The sequence below is a fragment of the Nyctereutes procyonoides genome, unplaced genomic scaffold (genome assembly GCF_905146905.1).
Source record: "Nyctereutes procyonoides isolate TBG_1078 unplaced genomic scaffold, NYPRO_anot_genome, whole genome shotgun sequence".
NCBI lineage: Eukaryota > Metazoa > Chordata > Mammalia > Carnivora > Canidae > Nyctereutes > Nyctereutes procyonoides.
This window is the reverse complement of record NW_026575128.1, coordinates 14,219,597-14,237,530: the sequence shown is the minus strand read 5'-3', so window position 1 is coordinate 14,237,530 and position 17,934 is coordinate 14,219,597. Positions and strand designations below refer to the sequence as shown.

General features: G+C 46.1%; 1 protein-coding gene across 1 annotated transcript; it reads left to right on the top strand.

The window, feature by feature from the left end:
- Positions 1 to 17,613, top strand: LURAP1 (leucine rich adaptor protein 1). Its single transcript, XM_055342048.1, has 2 exons — positions 1 to 373; positions 11,550 to 17,613. The coding sequence occupies exons 1-2, from the start codon at positions 176 to 178 to the stop codon at positions 12,069 to 12,071; spliced, it is 720 nt and encodes a 239-aa protein (XP_055198023.1). The 5' UTR covers positions 1 to 175; the 3' UTR covers positions 12,072 to 17,613.
- The last annotated feature ends 321 nt before the right edge of the window (positions 17,614 to 17,934 follow it).

Sequence of the window (17,934 nt, the reverse complement as noted above, 5' to 3'; positions counted from 1 at the left end):
CGCACGCCGGCACGTCTGCGCGGCTTTTCTGAGAGTTACGGTGCCCTCGCCCGCCCCCGCGCGGCGCGGGCGGGGACCCACTGGTTCCGCTGGGCGCGGGCAGCCGGGAGACGAGGACCCCCGCGACCCAGCCCCAGCCGGCCGGCCGCCCGGTCCTCTTCAGCCGTAGGCCCGCATGGAGGGGACTGCGGAGTCCCAGACGCCTGACCTGCGAGATGTGGAGGGCAAGGTGGGCAGGAAGACCCCCGAAGGGCTGCTCCGCGGGCTGCGAGGTGAAGGGGAGCCGGGAACCTCTGGCGCCCCGCTGCTCCCGGGGGCGCCTGGCGCGGGCCAGGGCCTGGGGGACAAGATCATGGCGCTGAGGATGGAGCTGGTAAGTGTGGGCTGCGGGGGCCGGGGCCGGAGTCCCCAGCCGGGTTGGAAGGGACAGACTTATGCACCCAGAGTTGGGCTGGAGAGGCGAGAGTTAAAACTCCCTACCTAACTCCTCGGGATCCCTCCCAGATCAATCCTTAAACCCCGGGGTTCATTAATTGCCCCTCCCAAAGGTGAGTGGGGCGTTGATGGGTCCTGAAGACTTGAGGTGGGAGGCACTGGCTCCTGGAAGTTTTTCCTACCAAATAATTGGGAGGGGAGAGGTGAGGCTGGGAAGCACTGAGAACCTAGCAGAGCCCAAATCTCTCCCCACCCCACCCCACCCCTCCACCAGGGGCCATCTCTCCCCTGGCCACCGTTATGGGGCAACCAGTTTCTTCTTTTGGTGCAAACTGGGCCCAGAGTTTGCTCATCTGAGGCCTCAGTGTTCATGACAGGATTCAGCTTGGAAGAGATCTGGGTGAAAACTGCCTGGACTAGAGCCACTAAAAACATCCTCCCTTTCCCCAAACCCCCCTCCCCAACCCCCACTTAAAGTACTTGGAAGTTCCTAGAACCCCGGGCATCAGAGTAATAGCACCATCAGCATTGGCTTCATCGCCTCTGAGCCCCCCAGGTATACTGGATTTTTGTATCTCATACCTTCTTGGGGAGAAGAGAAGGAAACAGGCACCCTCCCCCTCCTTTGTTGCTGCTAGTCTAGATTCAGAGCCAGAAGGGCATTTGGGGCTGCCCAGGCTCCCCAAGGCCCTGGTTCCAGTGAAGGGGGTAATTTACACCTGCCACTACTTTGCAGCCAGTTCTGGGGAACTGAAGAATTCTCTCTGGCTCAGAACCAGGAGGCCACAGTGAGTGTGTCAGCTAATAGGTCTTTCTGGAGCCCACCATCTGCCTAGCTGGCCTGTGAGAGAGCAGAGGAGGGCATGGGGGCTCTTAGGCTGAGACCGGAGCCTTCTGGGCAGAGCAATCAGGGAAGGCTCCTTGGGGGAAGGATTTAAATGCCAAGTGTGTGCTTGGCCCTGAAGGTTGGAGGTAAATACCAAATTCTTCAGAGCAGGCCTGTGACTGCCCACCTGAGGGAGGGGCTTGACTTTGCTTTATTGTATAAAGTGGTGCCAGGCATCATGCTGAGCACTTGACAAAATATTCTCTTACTCCTCACAGCAACCCTATTAGGCAAGTGATATTTTATAGATAAAGAAACTGAGGCACCAAGAGGTTAAGCAACTGCCCAAGGTCGTACAAAAAGTAAAAAGCAGAGCCAGCCTTTGAACTCAGACCATCTGCCTGCACTTTACATCTTCACCATTGAGATCTGCTTTTGCCACTTTAAAGACTTTAAAGATGCTTTATGTCATTGAAGTGGGAAAAGCAGTCATCGTTTCCCCATCGCATAGATGAGGCAGGCTCCTGGCCTCACACAGGGAACCAGTGGAGGAGCCCTGCCTCTTCTTTGGTTCTGATTCTTTTGCCTTTGATGGAGATTACCTGTCTGTAAACTTTAAAGGGGGTACATTTAACTTCTGATTAGGTCTCTGCATTCTCAACCTCGCCGGGCCTGGGACTCTAGGCTGCCCATTGAAGGAGGGGGCCTGCTGGGGGCCAGAACAGGGAAAGGCTCCCTCCCTTATTCCTTTCTCCTTCCTTGGCCAAGATGTCATTGATGTCATTGTGTACTCAGCCCTGCCCACTGTGGGGGCTGGGCAGAGGGTTTCAGTGGCAGAACTGGTCCAAGCTCTCTGAACACAGTCCTTCAACTGTCCCTCTCCCAGCAATCATGCAGGGAGTGGGCAGTCATGCTCCTTAGGCCAAGGTTATTCCTGCCTCTAGGCTCCTTTTCCTCTTGCTTCCCTCCCCCTCTCCCAGGTTCAGTGAACCAGCCAGACTCTGGGGTTTGTGGGAAGGGAAACAATGGCAACCTCCCCTACTTAATTCTCCTACTCAAACAACTGTTGCTGCGACAACCCACCCTCACAGGGCAACCTGAAAAAAAGCTTTAGGCAAGGAGGGGGATGTCCTGGGTTCAAGTCCTGACTCAGCTTCTGAATCATTTTGAGGTCTTGAGTAGAGCCCTGACTTTCTGTTGGCCTCAGTTTTCCTGCCTCTTGGAGGATGAAGGGACAGGGGCTTGTGGGACCAGATAGTCCTACTAACGATAGTCTGAGAATCTCAATCCTTGGCCAGGGAGCTGAGCCTGGAATCTCCTGGCTTTACCCCAGGGCCTGATTTAGATTGAGCAAGGAGGAAGCCATACTCGTGACCCTGGGACTGAGCAGAGTCTGATGGGGAGGTGTTAAGAGGGGTAGTGGGGGACCTGAATCTCCTCAGGGAAGAGAACTGGGTTGGAGTGGCCTTTGAGGCTGTCTCTCTCCTGAGGTGCTTATCCCTTCTGTTTCCAAAGAGATGGTATGGAACGAGTGTTTCTTTTTCTGGCAAGAAAGTGTTGCTTTTTTCTATTCTGGGGAGCCATGCTGTCACAGTCAGGGAATCCCACTGTCGCAGGGCTATACAGTCTAGTTCTCAGATTCATTTCCCTTCAACACGGTAAAGCTCAACCCCCTAAATCCTAGAGACCACCAGAGAGGCCAAGGGTAGTAAAGGCAAGAGAATCACAGTGCTGAACCTGACCTATCTGATCTGAGGCTGTGTGCCATCAGAGAACTGTGCAGGGCCTGCTCTCAGGGAGCTCACAGGAAGGAGGGAGAGACTAGAAACTCTGGTACAGGATGACAAATTATTGGAACCCAGGGTGGGCTTTCTGGAAGAGTCTTCATTAAGGAGTGACATGGTCAGGTTTGTACTCTGGAAAGACATTTTAAAAAATTTTTTTTATTTTAATTTTTAATTTTTTAAACTTTTTTAAAAGATTTTATTTATTTATTCATGAGAGACACAGAGAGAAAGAGAGAGAGGCAGAGACACAGGCAGAGGGAGAAGCAGGCTCCATGTGGCAAGACAGACATGTGATTCGATCCGGGGTCTCCAGGATCACAACCTGGGCTGAAGGTGGCACTAAACCACTGAGTCACCTGGGCTGCCCTTTTTTTTTTTTAAAAAAAGATTTTATTTTTAAGTAATTTCTATACCCAACGTGGGGCTCGAACCTACAATCCCTAGATCAAGAGTTATATGCTCTGGAACACCTGGGTGGCTCAGAGGTTGAGCATCTGCCTTTGGCTCAGGGCGTGATCCCGGGGTCCTGGGATTGAGTCTCACATCGGGCTCCCTGCAGGGAGCCTGCTTCTCCCTCCACTTGTGTCTCTGCCCCTCTCTCTGTGTCTCTCATGAGTAAATAAATAAAATCTTAAAAAAAAAAAAAGAGTCATATGCTCTACTGACTGAGCTAGCTAGTCACTGGTGGAAAGGGCACTTTGAATTGGAAGGGATACACTCTGTGTCCTCTGGTTGGAATGCCTCTCTTCACTGCTTAGTCTGGCTAAGTCCTACTTAACCTCTATGCCTCAGCTCATGTGCCTTATTGTAGGAAGCATTTTCTTACCTGCCTGGGTTGGGTTATGGCCCTTTAGGTGGTCATGGCCCTCTGTATAACAGTCGTTTCCCCTAGCATTTGCCACATTGGATTTTAAGTGCTTGTATCCTTGTCTTAATTTACCCTTAGACTGTGAACTCTCTGAGATCAAGAAATGGTATCTTTTCTTCCTTTAACACAATGTGATGCCTATAAGAAACACTTAATGAATATTGTTTCATAACTGGACAGATTAAATCTATCTTAAGGAAGAGCAGAGAAGACTTCCTAGAGGAGGTGGCATTTGAGGCTGGGGCTTGAAGGATGAATAAAGTCAGCGGGAATTTCAAGATGGCAGATTGAACACATGCATTTACCTGTTTCCTTCTGAAACTTCACTAAAAAGCCAGTAGATGGATTATTTTAAAAGCCATGAAACTATTATGATAACAAACACAGGAGAGAAGATGATAGGAACAAAATTTTGGAAGCAGGAAAGCAGAAGGAAGAGTGGTAACTTAGTAGACCTGAAAAAAGCTAACTTCTAAGCCAGCAGCAAGGAAAGCTGAAAAGTAAAACATTTTGCACTACAGAAACCTTCAGAGGTCTCAGGACTTAGAAGCACCAGGTATTTCTGGAACTGGGGGCACAGATGAAGCTGAAAACAAAAGGGTTTGTGAATGTCTGCTTAAGAATCGTACTCTAGGGCAGCCCGGGTGGCTCAGCGGTTTAACGCCGCCTTCAGCCCAAGTTGTGATCCTGGAGACCCGGGATCGAGTTCCACATCGGGCTTCCTGCATGGAGCCTGCTTCTCCCTCTGCCTGGGTCTCTGCCTCTCTCTCTCTGTGTCTCTCATGAATAAATAAATAAAAATCTTTAAAAAAAAAAAAGAATCGTACTCTAAAATCCCCCCCCTAACTGGGCAACCAGGTGCCAGCCCCTTCTTTATTCTCACAGAAGATTGGAGAAGTAAGTTTTGGAAAAGAATAGTACAGAGGGAAGTGAGGAAGGGGAAGATGGGAGGGAAGGAAGGAGACAATATAGCAGAAGAATTATTTTTAGTCTGAGAAGTTTTGTTTAATACATTTAGTTTGATTATGGACTAGGACTGTTGGTCTCACTGTTAATTTATTTGCCCCCAGTAAGAAATGATTGAAGATAATCTCTTTTATTGTATGTCATTAATAATCTGTATAGTTTGTAGCATTTTGGTTATTTTATGTCCATATCTCCTTATTGAAAATGCAAGTTTCAAAAAAAAAAAAAAAGAAAGAAAGAAAGAAAAGAAAATGTAAGTTTCTATCTAGCAGGGACAGTTTCTCCATAATCTTTGTAATCAGTAGACAAACCCAAAAATCATTTGTTTAATAGAATTAGAGTTGTGATATTATTCCAAAATCAGAAAAAATTTCAGGTAGAGAATTTTGTTCTGTGCTTATGTATGCTGAGTAAGTCGAGCATAGAAATAACATATAAGGGATCCCTGGATGGCGCAGCGGTTTAGCACCTGCCTTTGGCCCAGGGCGCAATCCTGGAGACCCGGGATCGAATCCCACGTCGGTCTCCCAGTGCATGGAGCCTGCTTCTCCCTCTGCCTATGTCTCTGCCTCTCTCTCTCTCTCTCTGTGACTATCATAAATAAATAATAATAATAAAAAAATAAATAACATATAAAGCAAAATAGCTACCATTTATGAATTGATACTTGTCAGGCAATATCCTGTGCATGTTAATATGTTCCTTCCATTTTTAAAAATAAACCTTTATTCTTAATTTTTTTAGATTTTATTTACTTGAGAGAGAGAGATAGCAAGAGATTACGCATGAACAGAGAGGAGAAAGGGAAGCAGGCTCCCCACTGAGCAGGGAGCCCCATGCGGGGCTCAATTCCAGGACCCTGGGATTATGACCTGAGCTGAAGGCAGATGCTCAACCACTGAGCCACCCAGGTACCTCTAAAATAAACCTTTAAATTAGATAGTATCCTGATTTTACAATGAAGAAATGAAGGGGAAAACATTCCAATTTCCTGTGGTTCATTAATGGCATAACTGGAATTTGAATCCAGGTGTGTTTAATTCCAGTGCCTGTATTCCGCTTAGTGTATCAGCACTTGGTCATATTCTGGTTTATCATTCTAGATGTAAGACAGTTATTTCATGAATAATTTAATAAACATTTATCAATTGATAAGATAGATCAATTTTTTTTTAGGATTTTATTTATTCATGAGTGACACAGAGAGGGAGGCAGAGACATAGGCAGAGGGAGAAGCAGGCTCTCTGTGGGGAACCTGATAGGGAACTCGATCCTGGGACTCCAGGATCATGCCCTGGGCAGAAGGCAGGCACTAAACCACTGAGCTACCCAGGGATCCCTCAACTGATATTTTTTTAAAAACTAGAACTAGAAGATCTCCAGATTGAGAGACACTATGTCAAGTAGAGAGCAAGAAGGATTAAGTAGGGCAGCCTGGGTCGCTCAACAGTTTAGCGCCGCCTTCAGCCCAGGGCCTGATCCTGGAGTCCGGGGCTCCAGTCCCACGTTGGGCTCCCTGCATGGAGCCTGCTTCTCCCTCTGTCTGTGTCTCTACCTCTTTCTCTCTCTCTCTCTCATTAATTAATAAATAGAATCTATAAAAAAAAAAAAAAGAAGGATTAAGTTGGGACGCCCAGGGGGCTCAGTCAGTTAGGCATCCAACTCTTCTTTTCAGCTCAGGTCACGATCTCAGGGCGGTGAGATCAAGCCCCATGTTGGGCTTCGTGCTTAGTAGGGAGTCTGTTTGAGATTCTCTCTCCCTCTGCCTCTCCCCCACCCCAATCCATACCCCCACCCCACTCCCTTGCACGTGCACACGCACACACACACACTCTGTCTCATAAATAAATCTTAAAAAAAAAAAGAAAGATTAAGTAAAAAACATAAGTTAAATACCCTTCCAGCCTTTCCCCTTACTTGGCAGCTTTGCTTACATTATATTCTTTTTTTTAAAAAAAGATTTTATTTATTTATTCATGAGAGACCCAGAGAGAGAAAGAGCAGAGACACAGGCAGAGGGAGAAGCAGGCTCCTCATAGGGAGCCTGATGTGGGACTCGATCCCAGACCCTGGGATCACGACCAAGGCATGTATGGTCACATGTGAGCCAAAGGCAGACACTTAACTGTTGAGCCACCCAGATGTCCCTGCTTGCATTACATCCTTGATATGGGTAGAATATGGTGAACCCAACAGAAAAATACCACAAGAGGTACTGGCTAACCCAAATAACCCAGCCAGATAATTCCTAGTGAGACTCAGAGTTGGTAAGGCTCACATATGTACATAAAGCTTTCAATTAGCTTTTTAGAGATCATTCTGAAGTATGTGCAGCTGCTAAAGGCTCTAAGACATCTGATGAGACCCTCTAACTATATAGACATAAATAAAAAGAAAAAACACCTTGAATGAAATGGAGATAATACTGGGAGATGAGAACTTATAAAAATCATTTATTATGTCCCTAAAAAGATAAGAGATAATATTGCAGCCACAGCAGAAAGCTATAAAAAGTAAAACATTCAGGGGTCCCTTGGTGGCTCTGCATCAAGCATCTGACTCTTAATTCCAGCTCGGATCATGATCTTGGGGTCATAGGATTGAGCCCTGAGTGGAATCTGCTGGGGATTCTCTCTCTCCCTCTGCTTCTCCCCTGCTGCTTGCTCAAGTGTGTACTTTCTCTCAAATCTTCAGAAAAAAAATAAAAAAACAAAAACTTTCAGAGAACTAGAATAACTCATAGAGAAATAAAAACATGACAGGAAAATATGAAAAACTTAATAGAAGGACTGATAATGTTGAAATATTTCATAAACTAGAACAAATATAGAAAAGATGGAAGAGGGAAAAAAAGGATCCATCCAGGACACCCTCTATTCAAATAATAGAATTTCCAGAAAAAAACAGAAAAATAGTGGAGGAGAAATAATCATCAAAGAAATAAAGAAAATATCCCTGAACTGAAGGACATAAGCCTCCAGTTTTGGGGTTTTAAAAATATTTTATAAAAAAAGAATAAATAAAATAAAAAATGAAATAAAAAATATTTTATTTATTTATTCATGAGAGACAGAGAGAGAGAAAGAGGTGGAGTCATACGCCAAGGGAGAAGCAGGCTCCCTGCAGGGAGCCTGATACCAGACTCAATCTGGGGACCCTGGGATCACGCCTTGAGCCAAAGGCAGACTCTCAACCACTGAGCCACCCAGGTGTCCCAAGTCTCCAGTTTAAAAGAGCCCAACAAGGGGTGCTTGGATGCCTCAGTCAGTTGAACATCTAGCTCTTAGTTTCAGCTCAAGTAAGGATCTCCAAGTGGATTACCGCCTCCCCTACTCCAATGGCAGGCTCCATGCTCAGCAGGGAGTCCGCTTGCCCTCTCCCTCTCCATCTGCCCCTCTTCGCTCTCCCTCTCTGAAATAAATAAATCTTTAAAAAAAAATAAAAGGGTCCAACGAGTGGCCAGTTCAATGGATGAAAATAGACACCCCATGGCAAATTATTGGGATAGTTTAGAACACTGAGACCAAAGAGAAAATTCTAAAAACTTCCAGAAAGAATAGGAAGATGGTCACATACAAATGATCAGGAATCCTAATGACATCAGCCTTTTCAAGTGTAACACTGAAAATTAAAAGACAATGGAACAATGTCTTGAGTCCAGAAGAAAAATTATTTTCAGCCTAGAATTCTATATGTGTCACACTGTCAACAGTGTGAGGGGAGAAGAGCATTTTAAGACAGGTGAAGCTTCAACAAATGTAGCTCCTGTGTAGACTTTCTCAGGAAGCTACTGGAGGACCCGGAGGAAAAGCACCAGAGATAATGAAGATGTAAATCAAGAAAGAAGAAGACATGGGATCCAGGAAACCAGGCTCCGACCCGGGAAAAGAAGCAGAGAATCCCTAGGATGACGGTGAAGGAGGATCCCTGGAGGACAGTTGTGCAGGAGGCTCAGATTGGAGCAGATCAAAAGGCTCCTGAAGAGCTCCCTCTAAGAACACAAAATAAGTAGAATATGTGATTTGTTTAAATGCCTTGAGGGGAAGGGGCACCTGGGTGGTGGCTCAGTGTCTGCCTTTGGCTCCGGGCATGATCCCAGGATCCTGGGATGGAGTCCCGCATCAGGATCCCAGCGGGGAGCCTGCTTCTCCCTCTGCCTGTGTCTCTGCCTCTCTCTGTGTGTCTCTTGTGAATATGTAAATAAAATACTAAAAAAAAAATGCCTTGAGAGGAAAACTCAGACATTTGGGAGGGGGTTTTGTGATAACTTACTGATCACTATGTAGCAAACTAAGCAATAGAGGAGTAGTAGTATAGTGTAGTAGTAATATAGTCTGATAATAATGAATAATTATATAAGGTTTGATATATATCTATTGTTATTCTAAGGTATAATTTTTTTAAGATTTTATTTATTTATTCATGAGAGAGACAGAGGCAGAGACACAGGCAGAGGGAGAAGCAGGCTCCATGCAGGGAGCCCGATGCTGGACTCGATCCCAGGACCCCAGGATCACACCCTGGGCGGAAGACAGGCGCTTAATCGCTGAGCCACCCAGGGATCCCTAAGGTATAATTCTAAACATGAAGTAAGAAATGAAAAGTAAGCATAGTAAACTATACAACTTAGCTATGAATAGCGTTTCCAAATCCTTATAAGGTAATCACCGAATAACTCATTTTATTGCATATGTTGGGGATACAGAGAAATGGGAAAGGTGTCTGTGTGGCAGAGGAATGGGTAGTAGGATGAAAGTTAAATCCTTAACCTTCCATCATGTGGGAAGTCAACAGAAAGCACCTACAACTTAAAAGTCAATGAGTAGGGACGCCTGGGTGGTTCAGTGGTTGAGCATCTCTCTTCCGCTCAGGGAGTGATCCCGTTGTCCTGGAATTGAGTCCCGCATCCGCTCCCCAAAAGGAGCCTGCTTCTCCCTCTGCCTATGTCTCTGCCTCTCTCATGAATAAATAAATACAATCTTAAAAAAAAAGTCAATGAGTAGCATGTTATTTGGATATTCGAAGATAAGCACCAAAATAAACACCTAAAAAAAATGGATACTAGTTGTCTGTGGGAAGTGAGATTTAGGGTTAGGATGGGAGCCTATTACTTTCAAGATAACTGCCTCTTTATGTGCATCCATTACATTGATTAAAAGGAAAACTAGAGACGCCTGGATGGCTCAGCAGTTGAGCACCTGCCTTCGGCCCAGGACGTGATCCTGGAGTCCCAGGATCGAGTCCCACATTGGGCTCCCTGCATGGAGCCTGCTTCTCTCTCTGCCTATGTCTCTGCATCTCTCTCTCTGTGTCTCTCATGCATAAATAAAATCTTTTTTTTTAAATTTTTTTTAAATTTATTTATGATAGTCACACACAGGGAGAGAGAGAGAGAGGTAGAGACATAGGCAGAGGGAGAAGCAGGCTCCATGCACTGGGAGCCCGATGTGGGATTCGATCCCAGGTCTCCAGGATCGCGCCCTGGGCCAAAGGCAGGCGCCAAACCGCTGCGCCACCCAGGTATCCCAAATAAAATCTTAAAAAAAAAAAAAGGAAAACTAAATAAAACAAAATCAGAAAGTCACGTGTGACAAGACCTGGGGCTCCCAGGGAAATATACCTAAGGAATAGCTGAGAGAAGGGCCAGGGCTATATTTTGACAGCTTTTGGGTGTCGACAGATTTTATTCTCTAATTGCAGCACAAAGCTCAGAAAGGCTCTTGAGAAGGGGAGGGGCAGATCCAGACTTGTGTTTGGGGAAAATAATTTCTGGCACCTGAGCTGGGAGGGACCCTGGAGATGACCCAATAAGTCATCCTTACTCCCAGTATAGACAGAGAGACAGGTGTGTGGTGAAGACAAGCCCTGAATCCCCAGCCAATAGGATTCTGACCCTTTGAACAACAGCTGCCAACACCCTGAAGGGTCTGGGGGACCAGGTTAGCTTCCTCTTTCTTCCATAGCTCTTGCCTCCCTTTGGCCCAGTCCACTTCCTAATCAGCACCAGGCAACTCAGCCTATTAGGCTGTTCTTTGAATGTGGACTGTTTCAGTAGTTAATACCCTATCTATGAAGTTCAAAGCTCAGTAGGATCAGATTTCAATACTAAACATTTACTGAGACCTTACTCTGTGTCAAGCCCGATGTTGTGTACTTAATAAACAGCATCTCAGACTTCTTGCGGCCATCCTGTAGATGAGTGAGTTAGCCCTGTTTTACAAACAAGGAAACCAAGGCTCAGAGAATGTAAGAAAGTTGTCCACAATCATATAGCTAATCAGTGGTAGAACTGAGATTCTTTTTAAAGATTTTATTTCATTCTTTTAATTTATTTATTTGAGAAAGAGAGCACAAGCAGGGGGAGCAGCAGAGGGAGAGGGAGAAGCAGACTCCGCGGGGCTTGATCCCAGGACCCCGAGATCATGGCCTTCACCTCGGGTCTTGATCGATCTTAACCGATTGAGCCACCCAGGCGCCCCCAGAACTGAGATATTTAACAACAATCTGTCTGCTTCTAAAACCCACACTCTAAAACCCACCATGCTTCTATTCCCAGGCTTCTTGAAATTGAGGCGTGGTTGGCTGAGCTACAAAATGGGGCCTCTGGAAAGATTTGGGAAACCCATGTCTCAGAACCTTGGACTAATTCCTTCTCCCACTCCCCCAGGCTTACCTGCGAGCCATTGATGTGAAGATCCTGCAGCAGCTGTTGACCTTGAATGAGGGCATCGAGGCTGTGCGCTGGCTGTTGGAGGAGAGGGGGACACTGACCAGCCACTGCAGCAGCCTCACCAGCAGCCAGTATAGCCTGACAGGCGGGAGCCCAGGCCACTCAAGGCGAGGCAGCTGGGACAGCCTGCCAGACACTAGCTCCATGGACCGGCTGGACAGTCTCTCCATTGGCAGCTTCCTAGACACGGTGGCCCCCAGCGAGCTGGATGAACAGGGCCCCCCTGGTGCTCCCCGCCCTGAGACGGACTGGGCAAAAGTTATACCCAGTGGGGACAGGGCCAGGACTGAGGTGGACCCGACAGCCAGCAGACTAGGGAGCTTGAGGGCTGTATGGAAGCCCCCAGGGGAGGGGCTCCATGGTGGACCTCCTGAGCCCCTAGAGGATGAAGGTGCCAAACTGGGCTTTGAGGCCCACTGGTACTGGGGGCAGTGCCAGGATGACGTGACCTTCTTATAATAACTTTCCCACCCTTTTGTATTCCTGTGGCTCTTTCATCGCTAGGCCCTGGTCTCCCTAGAAGTTTATTCTCCCTCATTCTGGGGCTAGGAAGAGGCTACATTGAAATCAGTTACCATGGAAACTGGTCTTACCATCCTTTTGGTCCCTGAGGAGGCTGTCCTTTATCCCTCCATTATTGGGACCCTAGAGCTATTTCCACAGATACATTGACTCTAGAGGCTTGGCCCATGGCTCCTGGTGTGATAGTATCTCTTCCCCGTGCCCCTGCAACTAGGTCAGGATTTGAGGGATTTAGGAACCCTAGGAGATCACTGAAGAAGAGATGGGGGTGCAATGACTTCACCCAACATCTTGGAGCCTTGGCCCCCCCCTTGGCCAAGATGGAGATTGTGGAGGGACATGGACATTCAGGGCCAACCCTCCATGGATTGGCCCTCCCAGAAGCCTTTGGGGTTGCTAGAACCACCCCTTCCTGTCTGGTGAGTGATGTCACTTCCTGCCAAGATGGGTTAGCCTCTCCCTGGTATGGGTCCTTAGGGGTCAGTATGCAGGTGGCTGAGCCCCTGCTGCTAAGTGAGACCATACCATTTATTCTCTATACCATTATTTCTTGCAAGTGGGGACATTCCCCCCTCCTGGGAGGAAAGCTGCTCACTGCCAGGGATTTGTGCTTCTTTTCAGAAAGATTCTTACTTTTTAAATGGAATGTTCTCATTTTAGTCCAGAGGGTCTCACTTCCTCTGTGGCCACATTCCTGTCTGATGCCAGCAGTCCTATATCTGTGCGTTTAGGAAGGGAAATGCCGGGGCCTCTACCCACAGCTCTCACAAGTTTGTATGGCCTGCCCTATTTGGTCCCCTGTCTTACCCTGTCCCTGGCTTGCCCCCCTTCTTGTATTCTGGCTCCAAATCTGTCTGCCAGGAGGTTCAGCTTTTGTGTCTCCACACCTTCTCGGTTTCCACTTCCACTTCGGGGCCTCAAGCCTTTTATATGCAGATGAGTTTCCCCATTTCTCCAACCCCCCCCAAACACCTTCTTTCCCCATTGCTGATGGAAATCTGAGGGAGGAGAAGCTTGACGTCTCTGGGCTCTGGGGGGGGGTGTGTATCATAATTTCCAAAGTGGGGAGGTGTCTTCTCTGATCCCATGATTTCCCTTCCCCCATCCTGCCCGGGACCTTCCAGCATAGGGTCACAAGGATGCCTGCCAGAGGCTGAGACACAAGAACTCCCCTTGTCTGGGTTACAATGGATGGTGGGGTGTGGGGTGTGGCAGGGAAAGACAGAGGCCCTTTGGTCCTAGGGCCCACATCCTGGGAGGGGGAGAGATGGTGAGGGGAGGGAAGCCTGCTTTCCTTCCTCCCTTAGAGCAAGCCCTAGATGCCTGGGACCTGAGGAGAGGGCAGGAGACGGGTTCTGGGCCTGGGTCCTAGGACCCTAGGGAATTACAACGAAGAAAGAATTCACAGAAGCTGCCAACCTGGGGCCCAAGGAGGGGACAGATTGGGCGGCAGGGACAGCGGTGGTGAGGGCAGGGGCTGTGACTGATGTCAGAGAATGAATTCTTGGCAATTAACCCTTGGAACCCCAGCTAACTGCCCCTATTTTGGTCCTTGTCTTTCCTGGGGCCTGAGACTAATTATAGGAAGGCAAAAAAGAGAAAAGGATGTCAGGTGATCCTTACCTAGTTGTTGTGCCGTCTTGTGTGGAGGTGTCTTCCTCCAATCCTAAAATAACTCCTGCAGTTTCTTTACTTTTCTTTCTCTGCTGGGGAAGGGAAGGAAGCCAAGTTCATCTCCACTTCCCCTAAATTCCTCAGGTTTTGTTCTGCAAGCACTGCGCCGGTCGTTTGGCGGCAATACATTCAGTCTGTAGCTCTCCCCTAAAGACTCTCCTATCTCCTCAAGGTGATGGAACTCTCTAAAGCATATTCTTAGCCCCTCCTCCTTTGCCACCTGCCAGCCCTCTCTCTGCCACTTCTCCTGGACTTGGGGCACCTGCCGCCCCCTCAGGCTGGGAATTCAGATACCCCTTTCCAGTGCCTACTCTGTTGCCATTTTGTAATGTACTCTTGGGTAAACTACCTTTTCATTTCAAAGCCTTGTATTCCTTTTTGAAGTGCAGTGTACTCCTTTGGGTAGGCTACACACTTCTGAACTGGAGGTTGCGCACCCTCTTGTGGCCGTTATGTACCATTGCCGGGGTAACTGCACAGAAGCCCTAAGTTCAAGGAGACAGAAGACCAGCCCCTTTGTGCACAGACAGGTAGAGAGACAGGCCTGAAGAGGGCCGAGACTTGTCCAGTGTCACCATTGTAGACCTACACCATTGCTGGGTTAGAGAGCCCCTTGCCTGTCTGCCCACAGTGCCATCACTTGGCCAGACTATTGGTTCCCTCACTCCACCCAGTTGACATCACCCAAGCCGAAATAACAGAAAGAAATTTCTCCAGTTTAATATTTGGGTTCTTAACCCCACTCTAGAGAGGCAGCTCAGTGTTTGGAGAAAGAGCTATAGGCTCTGAGGAAGGAGAACCTTGGACCTGGATTGGGTAGAGGGCTCATGAATCTGGACTGCAGATATAAGAAAAATCATCCTGGACCAACTGTTTTTCCAGGGAAGCTCAGCATTTCAGACCTGGAGGTTAGAAGTGGGGTGGGGGTGGGGAGATTTGGGATGAGGAAATCCAGATGGGTCCTGTGGAGTGGGCGAGGAGCTCCCCAGGTCAAGGGAGTACAGCTGGGTAGGCACATTTGGGTAAAGGCCAAGATGAGACTGCTAATGGCTGCTGCAGAAACAAAGCCCAGGAGGGGAAAGCGGGGTGCTGACAGAATGAGTCCATGAAGGAGATACAAGGCAAGTGTAAGAGCCCACATTTAGGATGGGATGGTAAAGTTAACACTGGGCCGACTGGAAGCTCAGTGGCAGCCTAGGGGAGAAGGGCTCGGGGCTTGTAGCAGACAAGCTCACTGTGCATGGTGCCAGGGGCTACTGGGTGTTCAGTGACGCCTGATGATTGAATGAAAGAATGAATGTGTGTAAACCCACCAGGAGATGTGACCTATTTTCTTAAAAAGTGGGTAATTATATAGTAGGAGGTAATTTAAAACCTTAATCTATTTAATTCAAAGCAACCCTATAACTAACGCATTCCTAACAATGTACGGTTGCTTAGACGTTTGCTCAAGGTCAGAGAGGTAAGAAATCAGCTATGATATGAACCTGAGTCAGCCGATTGCTTGGGCGCCCAGGAAGCCTTCCCTGATTCTTCACTTGTCACTGTCACAGACATTACTCTTCTAGGAGGACAGGTTATGCTGCCCAGTGGCAGGGCCAGTGTACTAGCTCCCTACCACCGCTGTAATGAATGAGCACAACTTAGAGGCTTAAAACAACACAAATTTAATATATTACAGTTCTGGAGGTCAGAAGTCTGAAGTCGGTTTCACTGGGCTGAAGTAAAGTCAAGGTGTTGACTTATCTGCATTCCTCCTGGAGACTCTAGAAGAGAATCCATTTCTTTGACTTTTCTGGCTTCTAGAGCCTGCTTGCATTCCTTGGTTTATGGCCCCTTCCTCCGTCTTCAAGGCAGTAGAATGGCATCTTCTCTCCTCTCTGACCTCTGCTTTCATTTCTTCTAATTCTATTTTCTCTTATGAGGATTATGTTGTGATTACATACGCTTGGGAGTATATTAGGCCCACTGGGAAGATCTAGGATCATCTCCCCATGTCAAGATCCTTACTTAACCTTATCTTCAAAGTCCCCTTTGTCATAAAAGGTAAGATATTCACAGGCTTTGAGGATTAGAACATGAACATCTTTGGTGGAAGGGCCATTATACAGCCTACCAAAAGCAGAGATGGAGGGTGGGTAGATGGATGCACCCAGCATCCATCTTGTGTTTTGTCCAGATTCCCTAAGCTTGAAGAGAAGGGTGGCAGGAAGATGGGTGGCCAAGGGGAAGGTGGCCAGGTCCAGGCCCCATGTCTGGAAAGTGTGCAATGTGCCTCTTACATCAGCACTACCAGGAAGAGCTGAGACGGAAGGGAGAAATTCTCAGTTTAGGGAATATTGAGGCTTGACACTTTCCTAATGAGCATGGTAGTGGATTCCAGCAGGCTCTGTCTTCAACACTGCCTCCTCTAAAACCATTCTGTGCTCCTCAAGGTAGAAGATAATTGCCAAGCAAAACTAGTCTGGGCTCTCTCTGAAAAGGGTAGATTCATTGTCACCTTTTTAAATCCTTATGTTTTATTCCTTAATAAGTTAAACCATGCCTCTCAGAACATGGTGAACTCTCATCCTCAGTTAATAACTAGGGCCTTTATTGCTTTATTTTCTTCTTTTGATCCCTGCCTATTCTTATTCCTCTCCCTGACCTAGGCACACCCTCTAATGTTTTAGTATGTGTTTGCATATATTTGTATGGTTAAAAAAAGATGTAATTGTGTGCTTATGTGTTTTAATATATATAAATGGTATTCTTTACTACTATAAGCTAACTTCCACAATGAATTGCCCCGTATTTCAGCGATTTAACACAGTAAAGATTTATTTTTCACTTAAGCACAGGTGTTCCTGCCTAGACAGCTCTCTTCCACTGTCCATTTCAGGTCCCAGGCTCCTTCCATTTTTCAAGTGGTGATAGCCTGATTCTGCATCATAAAGTTCCTGTCAACTTTTTCCAAATTGTTTTAATATCCATTAACGTCTGTTTCATAAATTGGCTATTTCACAAGATATTACAAAATGATGACTTTTATTAGTTCTAATTCTATACAGAAAATCTTTTTCACATCCTCTAGACCATTTGGTTACCCTAAAATAAAGTTTATACCAGAATAGCAAGATGAATGCTTAAATCTCTTACCACACTTATCCCTTTTAAACTAGTAAACTGATGCCGTAGCAACTTGGTGTTCAATTATTTTGTTTTGTTTTACTCTCTCTTTAAATTATTGTGAATTTGTAGTTTTTAATATATTTAATGTCTTTTAATCACTTGTGGTTATTTTGTTTTATATCATACAAAATTTCAAGAATATACAAAAAAAAAGAATATACAAAAATAGAGAAAACAGTACAGTTGACCCTTGAACGATGGCATAGGTTAGGGGCACTGACCCCTTGCCCAGCTGAAAATCCGCATGTAACTTGACTCTGCAAAAACTTAACTACTATTAGCTTACTGTTGATTGGAAGCTTTATTGGTAACAAAAACAGTTGATAAACACATATTGTATGTTATATGTATTACATATTTTTTCTTACAATAAAGTAAACTAGAAAAAAGAAAATGAAAATGTTATTAAGAAAATCATAAGGAAGAGAAAGTACATTTACAGTACTGTACTGTATTTATAAAAACAAAATCCATGTATAAGTGGACCTGCAGAGTTCAAACCCATGTTTTTCGAGGGTCAGCTGTATAGTGTATAAACCCCCCACACACACACAAACATACATATGATAAAATACCTCATGAGTACATATTAATACTTTCAATTCACATTCAAGATTAAAGAGCTTTTACTCAATCTCTTGTCTAGCCCCTTTTTTTCTATACCGAGAATCCTGATTTTCAAGGACATGGGTGATAATAAAATTAGAATCCTCCATAATTACTCATTTCTTCTATCTCATCCACAAAGCACTTTCAGAATAACAATATTCATACTAACACCAATATGATTACTGAAAACATTAAGAAGGTATTTTACAAATGTATTTCCCATTCTCTACCTCATTAAAAAACATTATAATAGGGACGTCTGGGTACCTCAGTGGTTGAGCATCTGCCTTTGGCTCAGGGCATGATCCTGGGGTCCTGGGATTGAGTCCTGCACTGTGTTCCCCAC

What these genes read in the sequence shown, in the direction of transcription:
- LURAP1 (XM_055342048.1), top strand. Translation starts at nt 176, where the DNA reads ATGGAGGGGACTGCGGAGTCCCAGACGCCTGACCTGCGAGATGTGGAG. An exon ending in TGGCGCTGAGGATGGAGCTG is followed by an intron (nt 374 to 11,549) that starts GTAAGTGTGGGC and finishes CCACTCCCCCAG; the next exon opens with GCTTACCTGCGAGCCATTGA.